Below are 20,407 nucleotides of genomic sequence, written 5' to 3' on the forward strand. Positions count from 1 at the left end.
GTTTGGGTAGCCAAGACTCCAACCTGTGATGTCATCACGGTACCCTCTCTTCAACTGCCCCCATAGACAATGAATTGGAGCCCAGCTTTGTGAATACTGGGACAGTTCCAATTGTTCCTTTCAAGATTTCTGTGTCCTACTGTACCCTGCTTTATAAACACTACCAGGACAATCTATCTATCTATATGAAACATTTGAGGAAAAATAGACCACAGTAACTGCTGCAGTATTAATGCAAAACAGATGCATGATAGATGTATGATGGATGGTGTCTACAGTAACAACCACTGATAGTCAAGAGGCAGAAATGGAAATAATTTTAAAAAGATGTAGCGCTATGTGCTTTTTTTCTATAACAAAGGTCTTATGTGAAAATGAAGAAATACAAGGAACTCTCAAATCAATTTAAAAAGCTTCTACTTCTTCTATAAGTAAGCAGCAAATCACGAGTCTGGGCCCAGGATTAAAGAGTAAATTTCTCATTTGAGTCCTGCGCTGAAAGTGAATGAGGAGGCCTGGCCTTATCATAATAGAAGATTAAATTGAAGGCCCAGAGTGCTGGAGTCTTTCAGTCAGCATTGCAGGACAACAGCACCATGCTTTGTCAGACCGGGGAAGCACTTGACTCACTCTGAATCATTAAGGGTCTTCCCAGGCTGCTCTCCCGAAAAACACTTAGCAGCCTCTGTTTCTGTTTGACTCTCTGTCACATCATCAACACTGTCCACTATGTATACAATGTGTATGTATGAAATGTGTTATGACCCTGGGTCCAGGCTGAAACATTCACTGTAAAATTTCAGTCAATGGGAGAGTCAATGGGAAAATGAGCCATTTTTTCCAAAACTCTAAAGAAGTTGACTTTTTGGGAGATACAAGGTTTCAGCGGAACACTGATGGCATGCTTCCTTCCTTTGGCTTTGTCCCCTGGCAACGGAAACCCTGCATGGTTTCTGAAAAGAGGACATGAGCCTGGGAAACTCTTTTAGGAGAGCGGACCGGGGCTCAAAGCACAGCGGGAAGGGAATGTCCGAAAGGGAGGGACGGTACCCCGGCCATAACCGGACGCAGAGTGCTGCCGCTCCATTGTCCCGATCCAGCTTCCTGTCCTGCCCCTTGCCATGCCTACCAACATTTACCCCTCCATGCCCTTCTGGATGTTTGGATGCCCGAGAATGTTTAGGGTGCAGCTGTCATTCAGGTGCAGTATGGACGTCACAGTCTCTGCCATGTCAGTGCAAGGTCAAACAAGGTCCATGCATCAAGACACGAAAAGCCCAAGCAGAAAGCAAAAACACATATTCAAAAGCCTGATTCCTTGTGATTTGAAGGACATCTGATTTATAAACAATATAAGCTTTGAAAGTTTCTGGAATTGAAAAATTGTTTGGTCTCTCCATATCCTTTGCTAATGCATAAAAATCTAACTCTATCTCTTTATTATTCAAAAAGTATAACATGTTAACAACCTTTCCACATAGTTGTTTTGGAATATGCTTTGTGAATAATGTTAATTTTAAATATTGTTATTTCAGTATGTCTAACTGGATGGTGGATGTACTTCAGATGAAATTGTTTGAAATTACAATGCACAGTATTGACTGACAGTGAAATTCTATGTGATTCCATTCTATGTGATGTGTTTCCATGTGATTACAACACCACAATGATTAGTAATTAGGTTCACCTGGCAATCTACCTGTTCCCTATAAATAAGGAACGTATTCCTTCATTTGTACACACTGATGAAGGCCGGATGGCCGAAAACGTTGTGACAGATGAACAATTAAATCAAGTGAATAATATATTTCTCAATGCGACCCTCTCTTCTCTTCACAAAATGACTGAAGTATTACACAAATATGTGCAGCTGGCTCATGACAGAATGTAAAGGGAGGGCCCATAGTAAGGCCGCTGCAGCACTTGCCTCAGTGAACTACGGTTATCATTGTGTAACTATAGGAAGGGACTCTGCAACTACTCCTTGGTCCCTGAGGCAAAACTTGAGCCCCCCCTTCTCAGGTTAAGGTCCAAGACAGGTGTCCTGATTGTTCCTACATGGTAAAAACCAAACCAAAAAGACTGTTCCATTACCATAGTGAGGATCCTATAGCTTCACATGCTCCAGCCATGCCTATGGGTTTAATCATTTGGACACATCTTGTTATATTTTAACAGAGACCTTGTGATGGGTTTATAGGCATCCATCTCATAAATTGATGTTTATGTCCCTCTTTAAAAATTCCTCCTTTACTACAATGTAGAGTGCAAATTCCTTTTCAAACTGCATGCAGGAAAAAGGCACAATTACACATAATTGTTTTGATGTTATGACATTGTTCTGACACGATACTGACTGTGCTCTCTGCTGTGGTCTAAAAGGCGCTTTTTTTGCTTTTCTCAATGGATTTCCCATTGTCCTCAAGGATAGATAGAGGATTAATGATTATCCCCCACAATAGTTAAAGCAGAATCCTGGAATCTGCTGGATCGGCTATAGGATTCACTTGACAAGACAGACGGGGCACATGAATCTGTTGCTTGATTGAGAACTACTCCATGAGCCTTAAATCCTATAATCCAAGGGTGCTTGTTTACTGTAAGCTTAATAAATACTGGAACCTAACAAATACGCAATATGCATGTTAGTAGAACAACTACACTCATGCTGGTATGGTTTTCTTACAAATAACTGAAGACTGGAAGATCACAGGTTCAATCCCCACAACAGCATATATACTGTATGCCCATCCTATTGTAGCAATGCACTGATTCCCTACTTTACTGTAAGTCCCTGCCTTTAACTGTAAAAAAATAAAAATACTGATTCCATTTGGAGAGAATGGAACGCTTGTTCTTCCTGCACCATCAATAGAGACATTACAACTCGTCTAACAGGGAAACCCTATGCGTAAAAATGGGTATCATGCGTTAAAAGTGGCGCTTGTCGTCTATCTATTCATTACCATACACTGTCACAATGCAATACGCCTGATTAATAAACAAAACACCCATTGCTCCAGAGCAGGGTGACTGGATCTGTGGCTAATGATCAGAATATGAAACCAAACCATGCTGCGTTAAGCTGCTCATGTGACGCGCGTGACGCTGGTGGTGATGTGACGGTGCGCTATTGGACAAAAGAGAGGAGCTGTCCCCTCTGCACAGAGCCTGGATGATGATGATGACAATGATGATGATGATGCAAGGGACTCCACAGTCAAATATTAAGACTATTTATAGGCCTGTTTCAAATGTTGGGGTATTTCTGACAAAAAAAAAACCCGCCAGTCGTCTTGAAATGTGTCCCTTTTTAACCTGATTTGCGGACACAGTGAAATGCGTCATTTTCATCTCGGCTTTTGCTGGTGTCGTGAAACAGCGCACTCAGCGTTAACGTGAAATACCCCTGTCATCAGTTGCCGACAGCTGGCAAAAACACCCCCTCAAATCAATATGGTAGCCTTCATATAAGTCATTCAATCCGGGCAAACGGCTGCCTGTAGCTGTTCATCATTGCGATTAGGCAGCAGCAAGGTTTTCTCTCATTACACTTATCGATAAAAAGGCGACCCCCCCCCCCCCCCCCCTACAAAAAGCAACCCAAAATGATGTCATACATGATGCTCGGGTGCGCATCTCCCCCAAAGGGAGGCCCGGCGCGCAATGGCAAGTTTCTGTACCTGTTTTTTAGTTGTCGCCTAAGAACACACGGGAAAATCTCCCTTTCGACTCAGTGCATTTTGATGATGCCCTCTCTGACCACCGTGCAGAGATTCACCATAGGGGACCATTCAAAATGTCCAGGGGTGCATTATGTAACATCCGAATCCCGGCAAACACACACATCACTGTGCTCTCTCTCTCTCTCTCTCTCTCTCTCTCTCTCTCTCTCTCTCTCTCTCTCCCTCTCTCTCTCTCTCTCTCTCTCACTGGGCTGAGAAACAAGAGGGAGGCTCGACAAATGAAAATGTCTCATAAACCACATCAAATAAACAGTCCCGCAGGTATTCCTACCTCTCAGTGCGCTGTCTACCATTCTCCCCGGAGCGCCGTGTTGTGCCGTGCTGGAGATGCGCTTTGGACCCCGGCTCCGCTCACAGACACCGACCTTTGGTTTGTCATTCGCCGCCAGTCAAAGGTCAAAGCGTTAAACGTCCCGTTAGACACAGTCCTGTATCCGGATCCTCCGGTAGCAACCAGCTAACCTGTCATTAAAATTACTGTGGCAGCACTACGCTACGGCATCATCATATCATCACATTTTGGCATAGGAGCAACAAACAAGGTACCGCGATGGCGATTGGTAGATCTCTACAAGATGTGGATGAGCGTAAGCGAGGCGGTCGCGCGGCACTTGGATATTCGTGGATCTGTACAGTAGAAACTGCGCCGCTCTGCGCCGCTGAGCGCATCCTGCAGGAGATGTCAGTGTGGCTGGACCAATAACAAACACAGACCGGCCCCGGTAAAACCTGGGCAGGATCTCTGACCCGGGCTGAACGGCATAATATAGCGTCAGATATCTTGTGAATGTGCTGAAGGAAATCTGTGCACTTAAATAAAAGAACTAGTAATTCTGGAACAATTTAGAAGGATAAGAAATCAATAATTGTAGTAGGAATACGAGAGGAATAGCCTATTTTACCATAGGAGTTTAAAAATCCATAAAGTACAATAAGGTCACTATAAACTCACTCTTGACTACTACACACACAATATAAGACCCAATAGGAATATTATAGTGATATAATAGGAGATCAAAAATACCCTAAAATACATAAGGTCCCTATAAACACACTCTTGAATACTACAGACACACTATAAGTTGCTGTATGAATACTATAGGAATATTATAGTGAAACCATGAGAGATTAAAAAAAATACCATAAAGTATATTATGGTCACCATAAAGTCCCTATTGAGTACCACACATGATAAAAGTCCCCATAGAAGTATTATATGAATATTACAGCAATACTATAGGAGATTAAAAAATGACCATAAAGCATGACACTATAAAGTCACTATAAACTCACTTTTATAATAATTAGTATTTTTCACTTTTTGAAATGTAGAGGGAGGAGAGTTCTATCAAGCTGCAGCACACTAGTGGAACCAATAAATGCTTTTGTGAACAATACATACATTTAATTTTGCCAATATACTTCCATAAATGAGAGCTAACATTAAGTGCAGGCATTGCAGTCCAGAAGTTACATTCCTTTCTGGAGATATGAGCTTTTTGGACAGAACATCAAGGCATACCAGGTTTCTTAGAGACACTGTGTAGCAACAGTCCTCGCCTCATTTAAACCTGTGTGATGGTTCATGCATGCTGTCAGGCCTCAGCACTGTACAGCCTGTCAGAGAGAAGTACAGCAGAGGAGACAGTGGTATAGCTGTGTAATCCCTCACATACACACCAGGAGCTCCACCCAGGCTCTATTGCACATGGGATTTATTTACAGATCTGGGAGGATTAGACCACAGCCAGTCTTCCTATGTGTGTGTGTATGCATGCATAGTATGTGTGTGTTGGTGTGTCTGTGTGTTCAGAGAAAGAAAAACACACACACACACTAGGTCTCATGTTGGCTGTAACATCTCACACACCCCTCCTGCTGCTTCCTGTTTTTCTCATGGCGTAGGAAAGATCTCATTGATGAAGGAGCAACAAAGGGAGGAGCACACATAAAGCCCTTCCCCTATGTTTTTTTTTTTTAATCTTTACCAAACCCTGGGGAAGAGTTTATTTTAAGAATATATTTTGATTTTCCTGTGAGAAAAGGAGAAAAGAAGCGCCAAAAGAAAATGAAACAATGGAGAAGCACTTGACCCCAAGTGATTTTTCAACATGTTTGAGGCTGTCTAGGTGTGTGGGAAGAAAGAAAGGAAAACAATAAAGCACACCTCAAGTAGTCAAGTAGTTCCATTTTTATTTTTTTTTTGCGGGGGGGGGGGGGGGGTTGAATATAGCAATTATAAGTCATAGCCATATTCTTTAGCTGTAGGTCTTATAAAAGTAAGGTTTTTCTCAGTTTTATTAAACCAGGCAGGCCACCAATGAAAAACAAATTCTTGGTCTATACCTTAAAACAATTTTCACAAACAATGCAAACATTTTACCTTTAAAATCCATTTGAACCACAGTTTAAGCTGTCAAATATTGTATTACCAACAGTTTTCATCAATAAAATTAGGAATGAAATAATGCCTTCACTTCTCTGTTTTGGCTTTTTGCAGTGGCACTGCCCTTTTGATTATGTTTGGATTCAGGAATGAGACTTTAAAGCATCTAGCTTTCAGCATTTAGCTGATGGTTTTATGCCACACATTGGCTAATCCCTGGTTTACTGTACAGGTAGGTAAGGATGTAGGTATGCTGCGGAACAGCTATGGGATCACAGTCACCTGTAATGTTGTTATGAACACATAAAATCAGCCATGAGAAAATAGTTTTATTGTAGTTGGAATGGGGGCATGTTGGGACAGCATGGTGTAAAAACAGGGGAGAAAAAAAAAATCACTGTGGTATTACACAACCGCAGCAGGGTGTGGTTACATACAGTTTAACTCTTTCATGACCATTCATTCAATAGACTCAGCCTCCAGGCGCGTTGTGCTCCACAGTCGAAACCAAAGTGTAACTAGACTGTAACACAGATCATAAAACAAATCCTACAAACACATACCGATCACATGAGCAATACACGGTTCACATCCACTGATCAGGTCTCTACTCTCTCTGAGGGCCTTGATACATGGGCAGGCTTTTGAGATTTTACATTCACATTTTAGCCATTTAGCTGACATTCTTACATCGAGCGCAGCGGTAAAATAAATTTCACCTCCTTAATCACCCAACGTTTCAAGCAACCAATATTAAGGACTGAAAGGGTTAAAGTCAGTACGGTTTGGTCACTGTCTTACATTATTATCTTTGGTCTCTTTTACATCCATCTATAATACCATGAATGAGACATTCTTGCACAGAGAATACAAAGCTGTGTATTACTTGATTATATCCTGTATGAGGTGAAAATATGACATTGATAGCTGACAGCTTGTTTTCACTTCATAGAGGAAATGATAAAAAAAATAATAGACTTTTGTCATGACTCATCCCTGCGGCTTCATCGTGACTCATGGTGATAAGGACAGCAACACCAAAATGATCAAGAAGTTCCACAACTGCAGGACCAGCATTAACAGAGCTGGCAAACACAATTTCAGCCTATTAGTTTGTTTTTATTGCACAATTCGCTATGGTTTTACTGATTTAGAAGTTGTGTTTGAATTTCAATTGAACAGACAAAGTTACAAATTTTACTGTCGGGTGAAAACCTCGTAATGCAGAGTTTGGTGACTTTCATGTTTTAACTTCATTTTAAGGATTTCACGCTGCTCTGTGGGTTGAGGAAATTCCACACCACCCAAAAACAGTTAGATAACTAAAAAATGCATGGTCGTCAAGCTAAAATCTAACGACATTTTACGAGGTTTTCACACGACAACGGCGACTTGCACATCACAATCCAAAAAAAGCCTTTACAGATATGACCTCTTCATGCTTCAGAATCCTAAAAGTAACTTAATACCTAATAAAAATGATATCCAGCAATCTCTCAAATGAGAAATAAACACTGTAAAGACATTATATAAACAGCAATCTCTGACACATATCTTTGAGTGCAAGAAAAAAACATGTCAAGGCAACCTTTTATATTTAAAGGAATGTAACAACACTGAAGGCACTCAGATACTCAGCGCTGGTCTTCACTCTGACTGGTGAGTGTGCTGTAGAGCCATGAAGCGGTGTGGGCTCTTGGTCCAGTCCAGCACCAGAACAACAGACCGGCCTGCTATCAGTCTTGGGGATTTCACAAAACAGCATTCCAGCACAAAAGTAAAGAATATTTGTTTAAGTATTTTAGGGGATATATTTTCACTGAGCTGATAAAGCCAAGAAGTTTTACAGCACAGTTGTGACTGCAGTGTTTCCAGGCCAGCACAGGGGCTCACACACTTTTCAAAACTCAGGATCCTCAAATTGATAAAACTGATTTGAGAAAAATTCTCCCAAGTGACGCCTCTCTAATATAATGTTTTGTTATAGACATGACAGAGTACAGAACCTCATTATTGCTCTCACTGAATCTGTCATGATATCTATGGTAAAAATAGCTATGATAAAAGTTCTCTTATTGTGTGTATTCTAAAATGACAGTTTTAGACCTGAGTCAAATAGTGTTTTTGAAGGCTTTCACTCCAAAATCATATATATTCATACTGGGGAAAAATACTACTTAATACTTGAAAAATACAACTGATTATATCATCGAAATGTTATTGTTTTGCAATCAAAGGTCTTAAGATAACTTAAATACTTTTCCATAGTCTTGCTTTCATGACAGTTTTGCTCTCATACTAGCAGTCATTTTGTCTTGGTCGGTATCACATATCCAATTTTGGAATGAAACTCTTCAATTCTTCGTGTCAGGCGACCTGCCATAGAAAAGCACACTGAACTGACTTTCAAATGCTGCTGTGATTGTCTAAGCTCTCTGCTGCTCTCCTGTCCAACCCATCTAGAAGTTTAAAATAATTCAGTCAGTTAAAATAATTGCCAGGTCTGTTCATTTTGTTGGAGGGGGACCTGAGAATTTCTTGTATGGCTTTTCCAGGCAGCTGCCAATGTTATTGGTTTCTAATGAATAAAACCTCATACAGACACAGGCAATGCAGGACAATTGTGTAGGACACCCTCCATACTCAGTCTTCCCAGGATTTTGTTGTATTTCTTTTCTTTTCATTTTGACCAATGTTTGATTTTGCCACAGCTTTCCTCAAATTTGCAACATTTTCTATGTTCATTTATAGTAAATATGTGGGGATTTGAAAAATTGCAAGTCAAAGGACAAAGTTGCAATGATTTTCTTGTTGATAAGTGCTGCTGTAAAATTGCACTGATTTACTAAAATTGCGGTCCGTGTCATTGTCTCAAAGGATGTGCAGGATGCCATATGGTTAATATGCAGAAAACAACAAAAACAGAAATCTGAACAACTGTTGAAAAAATGAACAACTGTTCATTTTGAGAATAATGTTGTGACATCAAAATCACAAACACGTTGAAGGACTGGGTCGAGTTTTGATTGGTTTCCTTGTCCACTTGTCTCACCCTGACTGTTAAAGGGAAAGTGACAGCTGACCCCGAGGTCAGCCTCTAGAAACGTCGCCCTGCTTCCTCTCGCTCCTTGCTGATGTTTCCCTGCGGCCTCGTCGCTCGCAGCTGTCAGGGCGTCTGGGTCTGGCAGGTGTCTGACGGCGGCGTGTCGATCTTGGCGCTGAGGAGAGAGCTGATGTAAGGCCAGATCCTGTCTGTCTCTGTGCCCGAAAACGTGTGCAGGATTCCCTTCATCCTGGATGGAAGAAATAAGAACAAAAGTTGGGTTAAAAAGTACGATTTTGATTGATTGATTGATTGATTAATAGATTGCACACTAAGCTACACATGATTATAGTAATGTGTGAGTCTATATGCTAATGAATCAAGATTAAGATTAAGATTAAGACTGCAGGGGAAATTCGGGTGTCCCAGCAGCAATTGGCAGAACAATGCCAAGGCAGTATAGGAAAGGTAATAAAAAAAATAGTACAGGAAAGATATAATATAAATATAAAACTATAAAACTATGAAGGCACAGAAACTATAGATCATATAAAGTTAAACATTTGGGTACAGATTTGACTGAATATCTACCGAATTAACTGCCATTTTACAATAACACACATTGGAAGTAATCAATAAGATTACTGCCTGAAGCATGAGACTAAATCCCACTAGAACTTTCTCTGTATCTCCTTGTCAGGCTTCCTTCTGTCCCAGGCAAATGGACTGCCCACTCTGGTAGGGGGGGGGGGGTGTACTGACTTGTACAGGTCTATGACGGGCTTGGCCACATCCTTGTAGTGTCTCAGTCTGGCCACCAGGGCCTCTGGCTTGTCGTCGTCGTGCTGGACCAGCGGCTCCCCGCTGATGTCATCCCTGCCCTGGGGAAGGCACAACACTGTCACGCATGGCACGGCACAGCACAGCATAGCACAGCACAGCAAAGCACAGCACAATGAAGGTAAACACATGACAACACAGAACAATAGCATAACACTGGGCATTACAACACAACACAGGACATATCCAGCATACGTATATAACTGTATAAGAAAAACCAAACTAAATGACATTACACTATTCCAGCCTTTTGTCTCTGATCTGATTCTCAAGCTAATCAATGCATGAATCTGAAGCTTGGAGTTAAGACTTGTGGACTTATAGACTTATATGTTCTGAAGGCTACTTGCAAGATTCAGCTGGTTTTGGAGGTACACAACAAGTCTTTCCTGGGCAAAGGCACACGCCATGTACCGGTGATATCCTGGTGTCAAATTCAGCCTATGTCACATGCCATCTCCTCTTTCTCTCCCTTCTTTTCCCGTCTCTCTCTTCTGCACACTATCTAATAAAGCAGAGATGCACTTGTAGCGTGGTTGTTGTGAACCGTGCTCCAGTGTCCCAGCGGTCTCTCGGTCTGACAGCCAGCTTGTAATTAGCGGTACTCATTGATTTCAGTGAAGAATGCTAACAATGCTTATAAGCCATTTTTAAACAACCGTGACAAGAAAAATAAACAGACTACGACTTCGTTGTGCAGGAGGGTGGGGTAGTGAGGAATTAGACTGAGGATCTGGGTTCAAGCCCTGCTGAAGTGTCCTTGAGCAAGACCCTGAGTCCCTATACCAGCTCCAAGGCCGCTGCTCTGTAGCTGAGCCTGACCTCTGACCTCGCTGTGGAGGAGGACAAGCGTAAAGACCGATTTCTCCTCCAGGGGATTGATAAAACATATAAAAAAAAAACGTCTAAATGTCAAAGCATCCCTCAAAGCGCTTTAAATCACTGTAACTGTAATGTCACACGTGGAGTTTCCAGACCTGGACTCGTGGGGGGTTGAAGCCCATGTTGTAGACTCTGCCGCTGGCCGGGTGGACCCAGCGGTCGCTCAGTCTGTCCTTCAGCGTCTCGTAGGGGATGTTGAGGCTGATGACCAGGTCCAGCTGACACATGCTGTTCAGGGCCTGGGCCTGCGCTAGGGTCCGGGGAAAACCTGGGAGAGAGCAGCAGGTGGACGTTATCTTTTCAACTGTATTATATTGTATCTATTTTACACACTTTTTCCTATACCGTGTTTTATTGTCTGTTACCGATCTGATGTTGTAAATGTCAACTGTTCCACTTATATGGATTTTCATGTTATCTCTTCTCATATCCTAATATAACAGTGCAGATGATTTAAATTTGTGGTAAGAATACTCTGAAGCCTTCCCTTCCAATTCGTTTTTTACAAGGCCGCACCCTATAGGTGCAGCCAAGACTAGGCAAGAGAACACCTAAACCGTATTTGTGCCTGATGAAGAGCCTGTGTGAGCATAAAACGTTGAGGTTTTTTTTTATGAATATTACTGAGAGCATAAACTAGTGTGTGAGTTCTACCCGCTTTCTTAGATCATATTTAGATTACATTTACATTATTTATATATTACATTTTGACTGCATTTCTGCGATTAGATAACTCATATACAGTATTACATATAATAAACAATAATAATAATGTGGTTCTTAATTGATCCCCATAGGGAAGTTCTCTTTTTGCTTGCCCTCCTCCACAGGTATGTATGCTTTTGGTCTGGTCCTCAGTTTATTGCTTGCTTTATGTATTGGACAAGAAACTGACCATGGCTCTGTATAGTCCTTTATGGTCAATAAAGGAATGTTAACTCTCTCTAACCACTAGACCACCCTGCTGCCCCCAAATGAACGAGAGGAATGGACAGATCAAAGGTTGAGAAGGGGGAGGGAGAGAGAGAGAGAGAGAGAGAGTACAGAGTTTGTGTATGTGTATATTGGAAAGGTAGGGGTGTGTGTGGGGTGTTGACACAGAGTATGAGTGTGTAAATATTGTGAGAGGGAAAGAAAAGGGAGTGAATTAGTGAGTAAGCGAATGACTCATACAATGAAATACATTTAAAACCAGAAATGTGAAGAAGAGTTACGAATACCCATTGCTCTCTCTCTCCTGCCATGATCATGAAATGTCACACTACAGTTACCTGACACAAAGTGAGATGAAAGATGATGAGCTGAGATAAACACGTTGGGGTGGGTGTGTGTGTGTGTGTGTGTGTGTGTGTGTGTGTGTGCGCGCGCGCGTGTGTGACCTTGATTTTGGTGCTGTTTTCTCTTTCTGAACCCGCACTACATGTTTACTAATGCTATGTGCCAAGAGACCATGTTTCGACCTGTCTCAAGGACAGACATCAGCTTAAAACCACTTTGTTCCATCATTGTTTGGCATCTGTCTTGAAAATAGCAGATAATATTTAACCTGGAAAAAGACACAATGGTCTGTTATTTTTTCTCCTTCTCAGAACGTCTCATATATTAGCAGTGTGAGGAAAAGCTTGCACCGAACCAGTAAAAGTAAAGCAGCCTGTGTTCAAGCCTCTATAAAACTTCCAACAATGAACTAGTTAAAACCTCCAGTAATTAGACTGTTGTGGAACTATTTTTTATTTAATTTATTTCATTGATTTATGTATTTACCTTTTTTCTAAGCAATATTAGCCCAAACTGAGTTGGAAATGTACTGACATCAACAAGAAAACCTGATGGATAGCTTAGACCAGTATAACAAAAAACACATAGATCTCCTGTAATCCCTTTCTGACATTATGTACGTTGATGGCATGCAACCTCTCTCTTCACTCTGCTAAGGTATGTCTGTTTAATATACATTGTGCAACAGTTGGGAGCAAGTAGAGACCTTCTGCTATTGGATTCAGTACCTTGATGAAACAATTATCTATAGATGTATTACAATGTAGTCCTGTTGTTTTGCATGGCTCTATGTATTATGGGAATTCTTGAGGTTAATATATTTTCTGCTCACCTAATTCAGAAACTGTTAAAACTTTTTATAGACTTTTTAAAGACTTTTAAGACTTTTTAACTTTTGAAAACACTAACCCTAACCCTTTTAAAAACAACTTTTAAGACTTTTTAAAGAAAAAAAAAAAAGATAAAAGTACTATAGTGGATCAGTGGGCTGAGGTGCAAACCGTGCACTCTCACTGTGGGTTCAAACCTATCTAATGATCTTTGTCAAATGTGTTCACCTTGGTCCCCTCTCTCCTTCTTATCACTCTCTGTACACTAGTAAATCAAAGCAGAGACACCATAGAAACATCCTAAAAAAGTAATAAATGGGATGTTTATGTAGTTTTCAGTGCATGGACCTCCTGTGGGATTTCTCACCTGGTCCCCTGAACCTGATTTGAGCCCTACTGCGGTTCTTACCGTCCAGCAGCCAGCTGTGGCTGTTCAGCTGCTCCAGTCTGGGCAGCATGAGTCTGGTCATCACATGGTCAGGCACCAGCAGGCCTCGTTCTACGTACTTCTTCACCAGCACGCCTGCCTCTGATATACAACACACAGGTCAAGATAGACAACGCATATCTGTGATAGATGAAGAAAGATGATAATCACCTGCTTATGAGATTTAAAACTGAGATAAACTGTAGGAGTGATAAAAACACTCATCTTGGCACCAGGATATTTTAGCACCAGTGTTCACCAGCTTGTTCATGTAACTGTTATCTTCTCAAACATCATCTATCTAGTGCTGGTGAATTGGTGAAGATCCAGGACACAGGAACCATATAACCTACCTGTCACCTCCCCTACATTTAGGAACAGGCCTTCTAAAATAGTAAAAAAGAAAAAGAAAAAAACTAAACTGCATTCTTATGTTATATCCAATATTTCAGTGAGGAAAAATAAGGAAAGGCCACTCTTCCTTTTTTCACTGGTTCGTGAATCCTGAAAATTATTTTAGAAACCAAAAAAAGCTGAAGTTTTAGTTACTGTATCAAGCAAGGCACAATGGTGAAACATTTCAGTAATGGCAACCAAGCACATATGTTTTTACTTAAGCTCTCGGCGCTGAACTCAAATTTCATTAGCGGTGTACAAAGCTTGGCACATGTTGTGAATAAAATGAATTCCAGTTGGGTAGCTACAATGTGCAAGAGACACTTAAAGACTCAATGGTTTAAAAGGTAAATTTGGGAAATAATAACAATGAAAACATGAATACCAAGCTGTAACAGGAACACTGAATTTCAGCGTCCACACATGTTTCCACTACGGCCCGGGACAGTCCTACAAGTCTAACAAGTCTCCTCCCAAAGATAGAAGTCAGAGAAAGAAAATCTGGTTTTGGTGTCATCAAAATATCATGTAGCTAGTCTGCAGCTTCTTCCTCGTTCTTGAATGGAAGGATGATTTTGTTTACATGCAAATAAGCTCCTTCTAATAGTTGTAATAACAGCTCTGGACCAGGGAATGTACATATTAACATGATACAATTTCATTATGTCATATTTCCCATCTGTTAATTTCCCTTTCTGTTAATTTTCAATCTATGTGACAATTACTATTAAGACTACTACTGCCAGTACTACTACTACTGCTACTACTGGTATTACTAGGCTACTACCACATTACTACTACTTTGATTACTTCTAATAAAACTACTACTGCGAGTATTACTACTACTATGACTAGTACTACTATTACTACTACTGCTACCACCAACTATGACTACTGCTTCAACTGCTACTTGCCAGTTCTACTGTAACTGGTACTACTGCAACTATTAATGATATTACTACTACTACTACAACTAATAATAATAATAATAATAATAATAATAATAATAATAATAATCAAAGTCATTAGATATTCATACATACAGGCTAGAAATATGACACGTTTCCATGAACTTTTTCCTGTAGGCTAGTTCCTCCTGTTGCAGATGTTGTATTGATGTTGAGCTGCGGATGTACAGCTGTACTCTACCTGTATTTGCTGCTATGCTCTCCCGCAGATAGTGGCCACTGGACAGATACTGCAGGCCAAAGCTTTGCGCAATCCTCTCGGATATGGTTCCTTTCCCCGATCCCGGTGGCCCCATTATAGCAGCTCGGAATAATTTGGCCATGTCTTCCCCAAAAAACAAGCTGCTACTGCAGAAACCTATGGGACGCACAAATGATTGCTCTTTTTCCTCATAGGGCTTTTGCACCGTGAGAGAACAAAGTTAATTAGCCGTTAATTAAACTCTTAATCAGTGGCATGCAGGAGCTATCTAACGAAGAGCCAAAGCCCGGGTAGCTGATAAACTCGTATGCTCTTACCAATATCAATTTCAGCTTATCTCAGGAATCTGCGGGTCTCTGCTTCACACTGAGACCGTTCTCTGCGCACATTGGGGCTATCCAGCACACCAGAGGCTCTATGACTAAGATCAAGTCAAAAAAGGGCTCTTTTCTTTTTTCCTCCAGCTCCCTCACGGACACATTAAGCTTGCCTACGTCTTTAAGAAGAAAGACTTTTCTCTGCGAATGAATGAGGGAGTCTCCACAACGCCCTATTTTTCTGCGCACATCATCCAGAAAAAATGCGGATGACTTGTGCGCAGGAACGTCGCAGGGTAATCTGGTTACTGTAGTCTTTTATATACAGTAGGCTTAGTCTGTTACTGTGTATCATATTAATTTCCCTTACGGAAGAGAACCACACATTTTTATACGGACTAATATCACAGGGAAACTGTACGTCCTTATAGGAATATTACAGGATTATTACAGGAATACTGATAGCATAGGATATTAAAATGAGATTAAAATACCATAAAGTAGGCTATCTATCTATCTATCTATCTATCTATCTATCTATCTATCTATCTATCTATCTATCTATATATCTATCTACCAAGTAGCCTAATGCACACCCTTAAGAAACGCCTATAGCCTACTCAGAATTTGGATCAGTGTGTTTTCCTTACACACCTTTAGCAAGCAGTAATGTCTCTGATTAGTTTAGGGAATAATTAAGAAAAATCCTCTTTTATTGCCAATGAGATTACAACAGTATTTGACGTTAGGACGGTGTGGGAATGTATATTTTGACTACAGTAGGTTTCTCTCTCCCCTCTGTTTTCTCTTCACCTACAGTGTAAACAGTGATGTCCACTTCTATACCAAATCATATCCAATAAGAATGGCCTTCACAGATCGGGGTGTATTTTCATTCGCACCTCTTCAGTTAAAATGTATCTATTTGCATCTATTTATTTTAAATGGCCATTTTAATTAGTCTCATATTCAGTCTTACATTTATATTTTTCTTCAACCAAGTGAAACTTTCTGCCCGTGGTGGGTAATATAACCTCACTTCCTGTGAAGCTTCCCTCGTTCCAGGAATTTTCTAGAAACAAAACTGTCAATATCTTGACCCACGGCAGACTGAGGCGGGTCACTCCACTGGTGATGATGTCACCAGATACAAGGAACTTATTGACATTTTATTTTGCATTGGAAACGAGTGCTTTTATCAGATTTTTCCACTTGTTTTTTTTTTTTTTTTTTTAATGAGATTTTAAGAGTCGGTTCTAGACTAAATGAACTGGCAGCTATAATATGCACTGTATATCCAGCTAATTGGTTAATTGGTGGGCTATTCCGGTGCATTCCACCACTTGTTGACAGCATATGGATCGGAGCATCGGAGCATTTATAATAGTCTGTGTTTTGAATGGGTCTGCACCACTGGCAACAGGCGCAGAAAAAACACACGAGACGCTGTCATTCCGCGCAATATTTGCGGACGGGAGGAATATAGTGAATGTACTTGTTGCAAGCCATACGGCGGCGGCAGTGTCCCAGAGCTGTCAAATACTGCGCACAGCCTTCAGCCTTCAGTCAGAGGAGAAACCAGACTAATCCATCAGGCGAGGCACTCGGAAGATTTACCATTTTTAACAAAACTAGTTTTTTGCCTCCATACCCGGAAGCCTGTTTTTTTTTTTTTCAATCATGATCATTTTGTCACATGGCTTTGGAGATTTCAATAACAACAAAAAATGGCGACAATCACGTTGCTCTGTGTGGTCTTGCTGCGTCATTAAAAATATTCATGTAAACACGGGGAATTAAACGGGAGATTTGCAGGTAAGTGAGGCTAATATTTGTCATATATTTAACGGCGACTGAATGTAATTAAAAAAAAATAAAGGATTGTAGTTTGGATCCTTGCACAACATGCTATTTGTTTTTACCTAGAAAAGGGGTGTGTATAACGCTGGGCGTTAACGTTTGGCTGCACAATAATAACATTCAAAACGATATCATTGCACTTAGATGTTGCCTTTTAGGCTTTTTAGAACAGGCATGTTTAATAAAAGCAGATACGTATTATGTAATGATACCAATAACGGCATGGTTTAGGTTTGCCCAACTTTTGTTTATTTATAGAAAACGGCAACAAGCTCGGGCACCGTGCAGAATTCAAATCTCGCTGTTTTGCTCGTTGTCAGTCAGCAGCCTGTCGAAGAGAGCAATTGATCAATTTACTGCAGCCTGTTGCCTCACTGTTAATACAAGCCCTTCCCCACTTATTTACATTAAGGCTTTATGCGATATGGGAGCGTTTATATCACACAGTAATCCCGCTCACTCATGATAATGCCGTTCAACTGTGAAAATGGGCTTGTCTGTGTGCTTTGCTTGTTTATTGCACATGTTGCTGTATTGTCCATATACGACATGAGTGTTTTGGCCAGTGCGCTGTGCAGCGAGACGGGAGCGGAGCTAATGGAGTTGTTTACATGAAGTGCGGAGGGCGGACTGGCGGAGGGGAGGAGCCGCTACGTCGGCGCGCGACGCGACCGGACTGCTCGAAGAGGCTGCTCGCGCCGAGGGGGGGCGGAGCCCGGGAGGAATCATAACAAGTCTGACGTCACTCGGCCTTGTGGTTGGTATGAATTATGTAGTTTCTTTCTACCAAGCCCTAGCAGGAAAGGAGAGAAGGAGGGGAGAAAAAATGTTTTTACCAGTAATTGTTTTATGAGATGGGATGAAACATTAACGAGCCCTCTCTGGGGGGATTTGCATTGTTGCAGCAGCAGACTGGAAATCAAAGAAGAAAAAAAATCAAACAAATCAAAGACTAGGATATGGATGGAGGTGGCAAAAAAGCAGCAAGTAGGATGTATTTAATGATACAATAAATAAAGTGATAGGATAAATAAAGGAGAAGAGCATAAGCAGCATCGTATGAATTTTACAGATACAACGGCAGCTATCAAATACACACAGGTATTCAAGGGAGTGCAAAATCAAACATACATTATTAACTGTCCACCCTTCAGATGGGAGTAGCATATGAACAGAATGCTATCATGTAAAAATGTTTTTGAAATTTGTTTGTTCTTAATGTTTGACAACATTTTATAACTTTGAAAAATAGTCCTAAAAATATTTTCATGTGTGGTTCACAGCATCAGACCATTGACTATTCTTTTTATGCAATGTCATAATTGTTGGATGATGATAAGCACATACAATGCAGTTCTGTTATTTTAATGATGTGGTGTTAAAAAGGTTGCTGTGGATGCATACACAACTTCCACAATCACAATTTTCATCATAAAAAGGACAGTAGAGTCTCTAGTATACAAGATGGATGCAACAATTCTACATTTTTTATGATTGCAACCTTATGAACCAGTTGGCCTATACTGTATTTTAATAAGCTTCTGCAGTGATTGCACATGACATTACCGATAAGCCGCTTTGCTTGTATTAATGGAAAAATCATACACACTTAAATAGACACTGATGAAATTCCTCCAATTTCCATAGTCCACATTTTTATTTTTAAATTTGGCATTGTCATGATGTCACTGCATGTGGGAGCTTCATCAGCTTCATCACTTTCACTTCTAACTCCCCTGACTTGCTGCAGGAGGGCCATCAATACCAAATGTAGACTTTTCTGACAAGATATAACACTGGCTGTTCACATAAAACCATAAAGGAAAACAGGTTGATCCAGATTCTTTGAGCCCCCTGCAGCATATACAATATATAGGGACTGATTGAATCATCAAGATTGCTCAGTTTTTCCAGCCTCTGAATCCCTTAGGCAGCCCATATAATTTTTTTCTGACCCCCTAATGAAAATATGAAATAGAGTACATGTTTTGTATTTTTCATTTGAAACTGAATGAGTTCCACTAGTGTTTTTTCCTTCCTGTTAATCTAAAATGTTATAGACTCTTTGAGGTTTGAAAGTCCACCCTTCTGATCACTATTGGTGAGGAGGACACTTCAAAAAGTAACATAATCTTAACATGCAAGTAATTGATTGGTATTTTACAATATTATTTTTGTGTGGAGAGTAATGCATTATTAGTTTAGTACTTTTGGGTGACTTACATGAGCACAAATCAAACACTGGATATACCACCAACTGAGCGTCTCTAAATACAAAAGGGGAAACCTTGTATGCTTGGATGGACGTTGGAGGCCAACAGCAGAAGCCGCGGACTGCTAGATTTGACAGGCTGCCCTGGTTCAGTTATCACAGTGCTGATGCTGTCCCCATCGAAGGTACAGTACTGTGATAACTGAAGGATGGCTGCCACCTTGACACTAGAGCAGTGGATCAAGGCGAGTTCCACTAACAAGCAAAGGACAACAAAGCAGGTGGCGGTGTGTGGGCGCATGATGAACAAAGGAATGTCTGTCCCCACACAAAAAAAATACTATCAACCATCTGCACACCTGGAAAATGGATCATCTTGGCATGTTGATTTCCAACACTTTAAAGGAAAATCCAAGTGTTTTTCTTTTTTTTTCTTTCTTTCTTTCCTTGTATCTGTCTTGTAATATTCTCCACCAGAACAGTGGATTATAGCATTCTCAGCAGCACAGCTTTTGGGCTGTTGTGTATTAAAGAACAAGTAACATCAAAGTAAAAACCTGTAAGTTAGTATTATCTTCAATACTACAGTATTTTCTACTTTTCTATGCTACAATAAACAATGCATAAACTAAAATGTTTTTCTCTGATTGTGTCCATTCTTTTAATTATCTCTGTTGTTGACTGTTCAGTGGATTTTTAAATGGGTTTCAGGTGTCCTCCACCATACAAAAACATGTTTTGCTTAAGTGAAAAAAACAGCAAAATTGGAGTTACAAAGTTTCCATTCGATTTTAGTGTTAAAGTTAGATTAAATATTTAATTATCAGATTTCAACATAATTTGTCCTATGAAGTTCCATTTTGCATCCAAAGGATAATAGAATACAGACACCAGACAGAAAAACGCTTCAAAATACAACGTGATTTCAGCACTACAGCATGTTGATAGTTCACAGTGTTGTCAACAGAGGGAGCTGAAGCATGGGCGCTGAACAAAGTCTGCAGCTGTGTCCTATTGTCT

The 20,407-nt window shown here is 40.5% G+C and overlaps 1 protein-coding gene across 2 annotated transcripts; it reads right to left on the reverse strand.

Annotated features, from left to right (window-relative positions):
* Positions 1 to 6,446: 6,446 nt before the first annotated feature.
* ak4 (adenylate kinase 4) lies at positions 6,447 to 15,483 on the reverse strand. Of its 2 annotated transcripts, XM_071905295.2 has the most exons (6): positions 15,316 to 15,483; positions 14,978 to 15,154; positions 13,415 to 13,534; positions 10,993 to 11,165; positions 9,938 to 10,056; positions 6,447 to 9,425 (listed from the first exon to the last, which is right to left on the reverse strand). In XM_071905295.2, the coding sequence occupies exons 2-6, from the start codon at positions 15,117 to 15,119 to the stop codon at positions 9,299 to 9,301; spliced, it is 681 nt and encodes a 226-aa protein (XP_071761396.1). In that variant the 5' UTR covers positions 15,120 to 15,154; positions 15,316 to 15,483; the 3' UTR covers positions 6,447 to 9,298. The 2 variants fall into 2 exon arrangements, with proteins under 2 accessions (XP_071761396.1, XP_078141712.1); XM_078285586.1 differs by having other exon boundaries at positions 14,978 to 15,483.
* Positions 15,484 to 20,407: the final 4,924 nt, after the last annotated feature.

The sequence above is a fragment of the Centroberyx gerrardi genome, chromosome 9, assembly GCF_048128805.1.
Source record: "Centroberyx gerrardi isolate f3 chromosome 9, fCenGer3.hap1.cur.20231027, whole genome shotgun sequence".
Classification (NCBI taxonomy): domain Eukaryota; kingdom Metazoa; phylum Chordata; class Actinopteri; order Beryciformes; family Berycidae; genus Centroberyx; species Centroberyx gerrardi.

Bases quoted from the DNA above. Each gene is read 5' to 3' on its own strand.
- ak4 (XM_071905295.2), bottom strand. From the start codon at position 15,119: ATGGCCAAATTATTCCGAGCTGCTATAATGGGGCCACCGGGATCGGGG. The intron at 13,535-14,977 runs GTAGAGTACAGC...GTTGTATATCAG, and splicing joins GAGCATAGCAGCAAATACAG to AGGCAGGCGTGCTGGTGAAG. The intron at 11,166-13,414 runs GTAAGAACCGCA...GCTCTCTCCCAG, and splicing joins CCACAGCTGGCTGCTGGACG to GTTTTCCCCGGACCCTAGCG.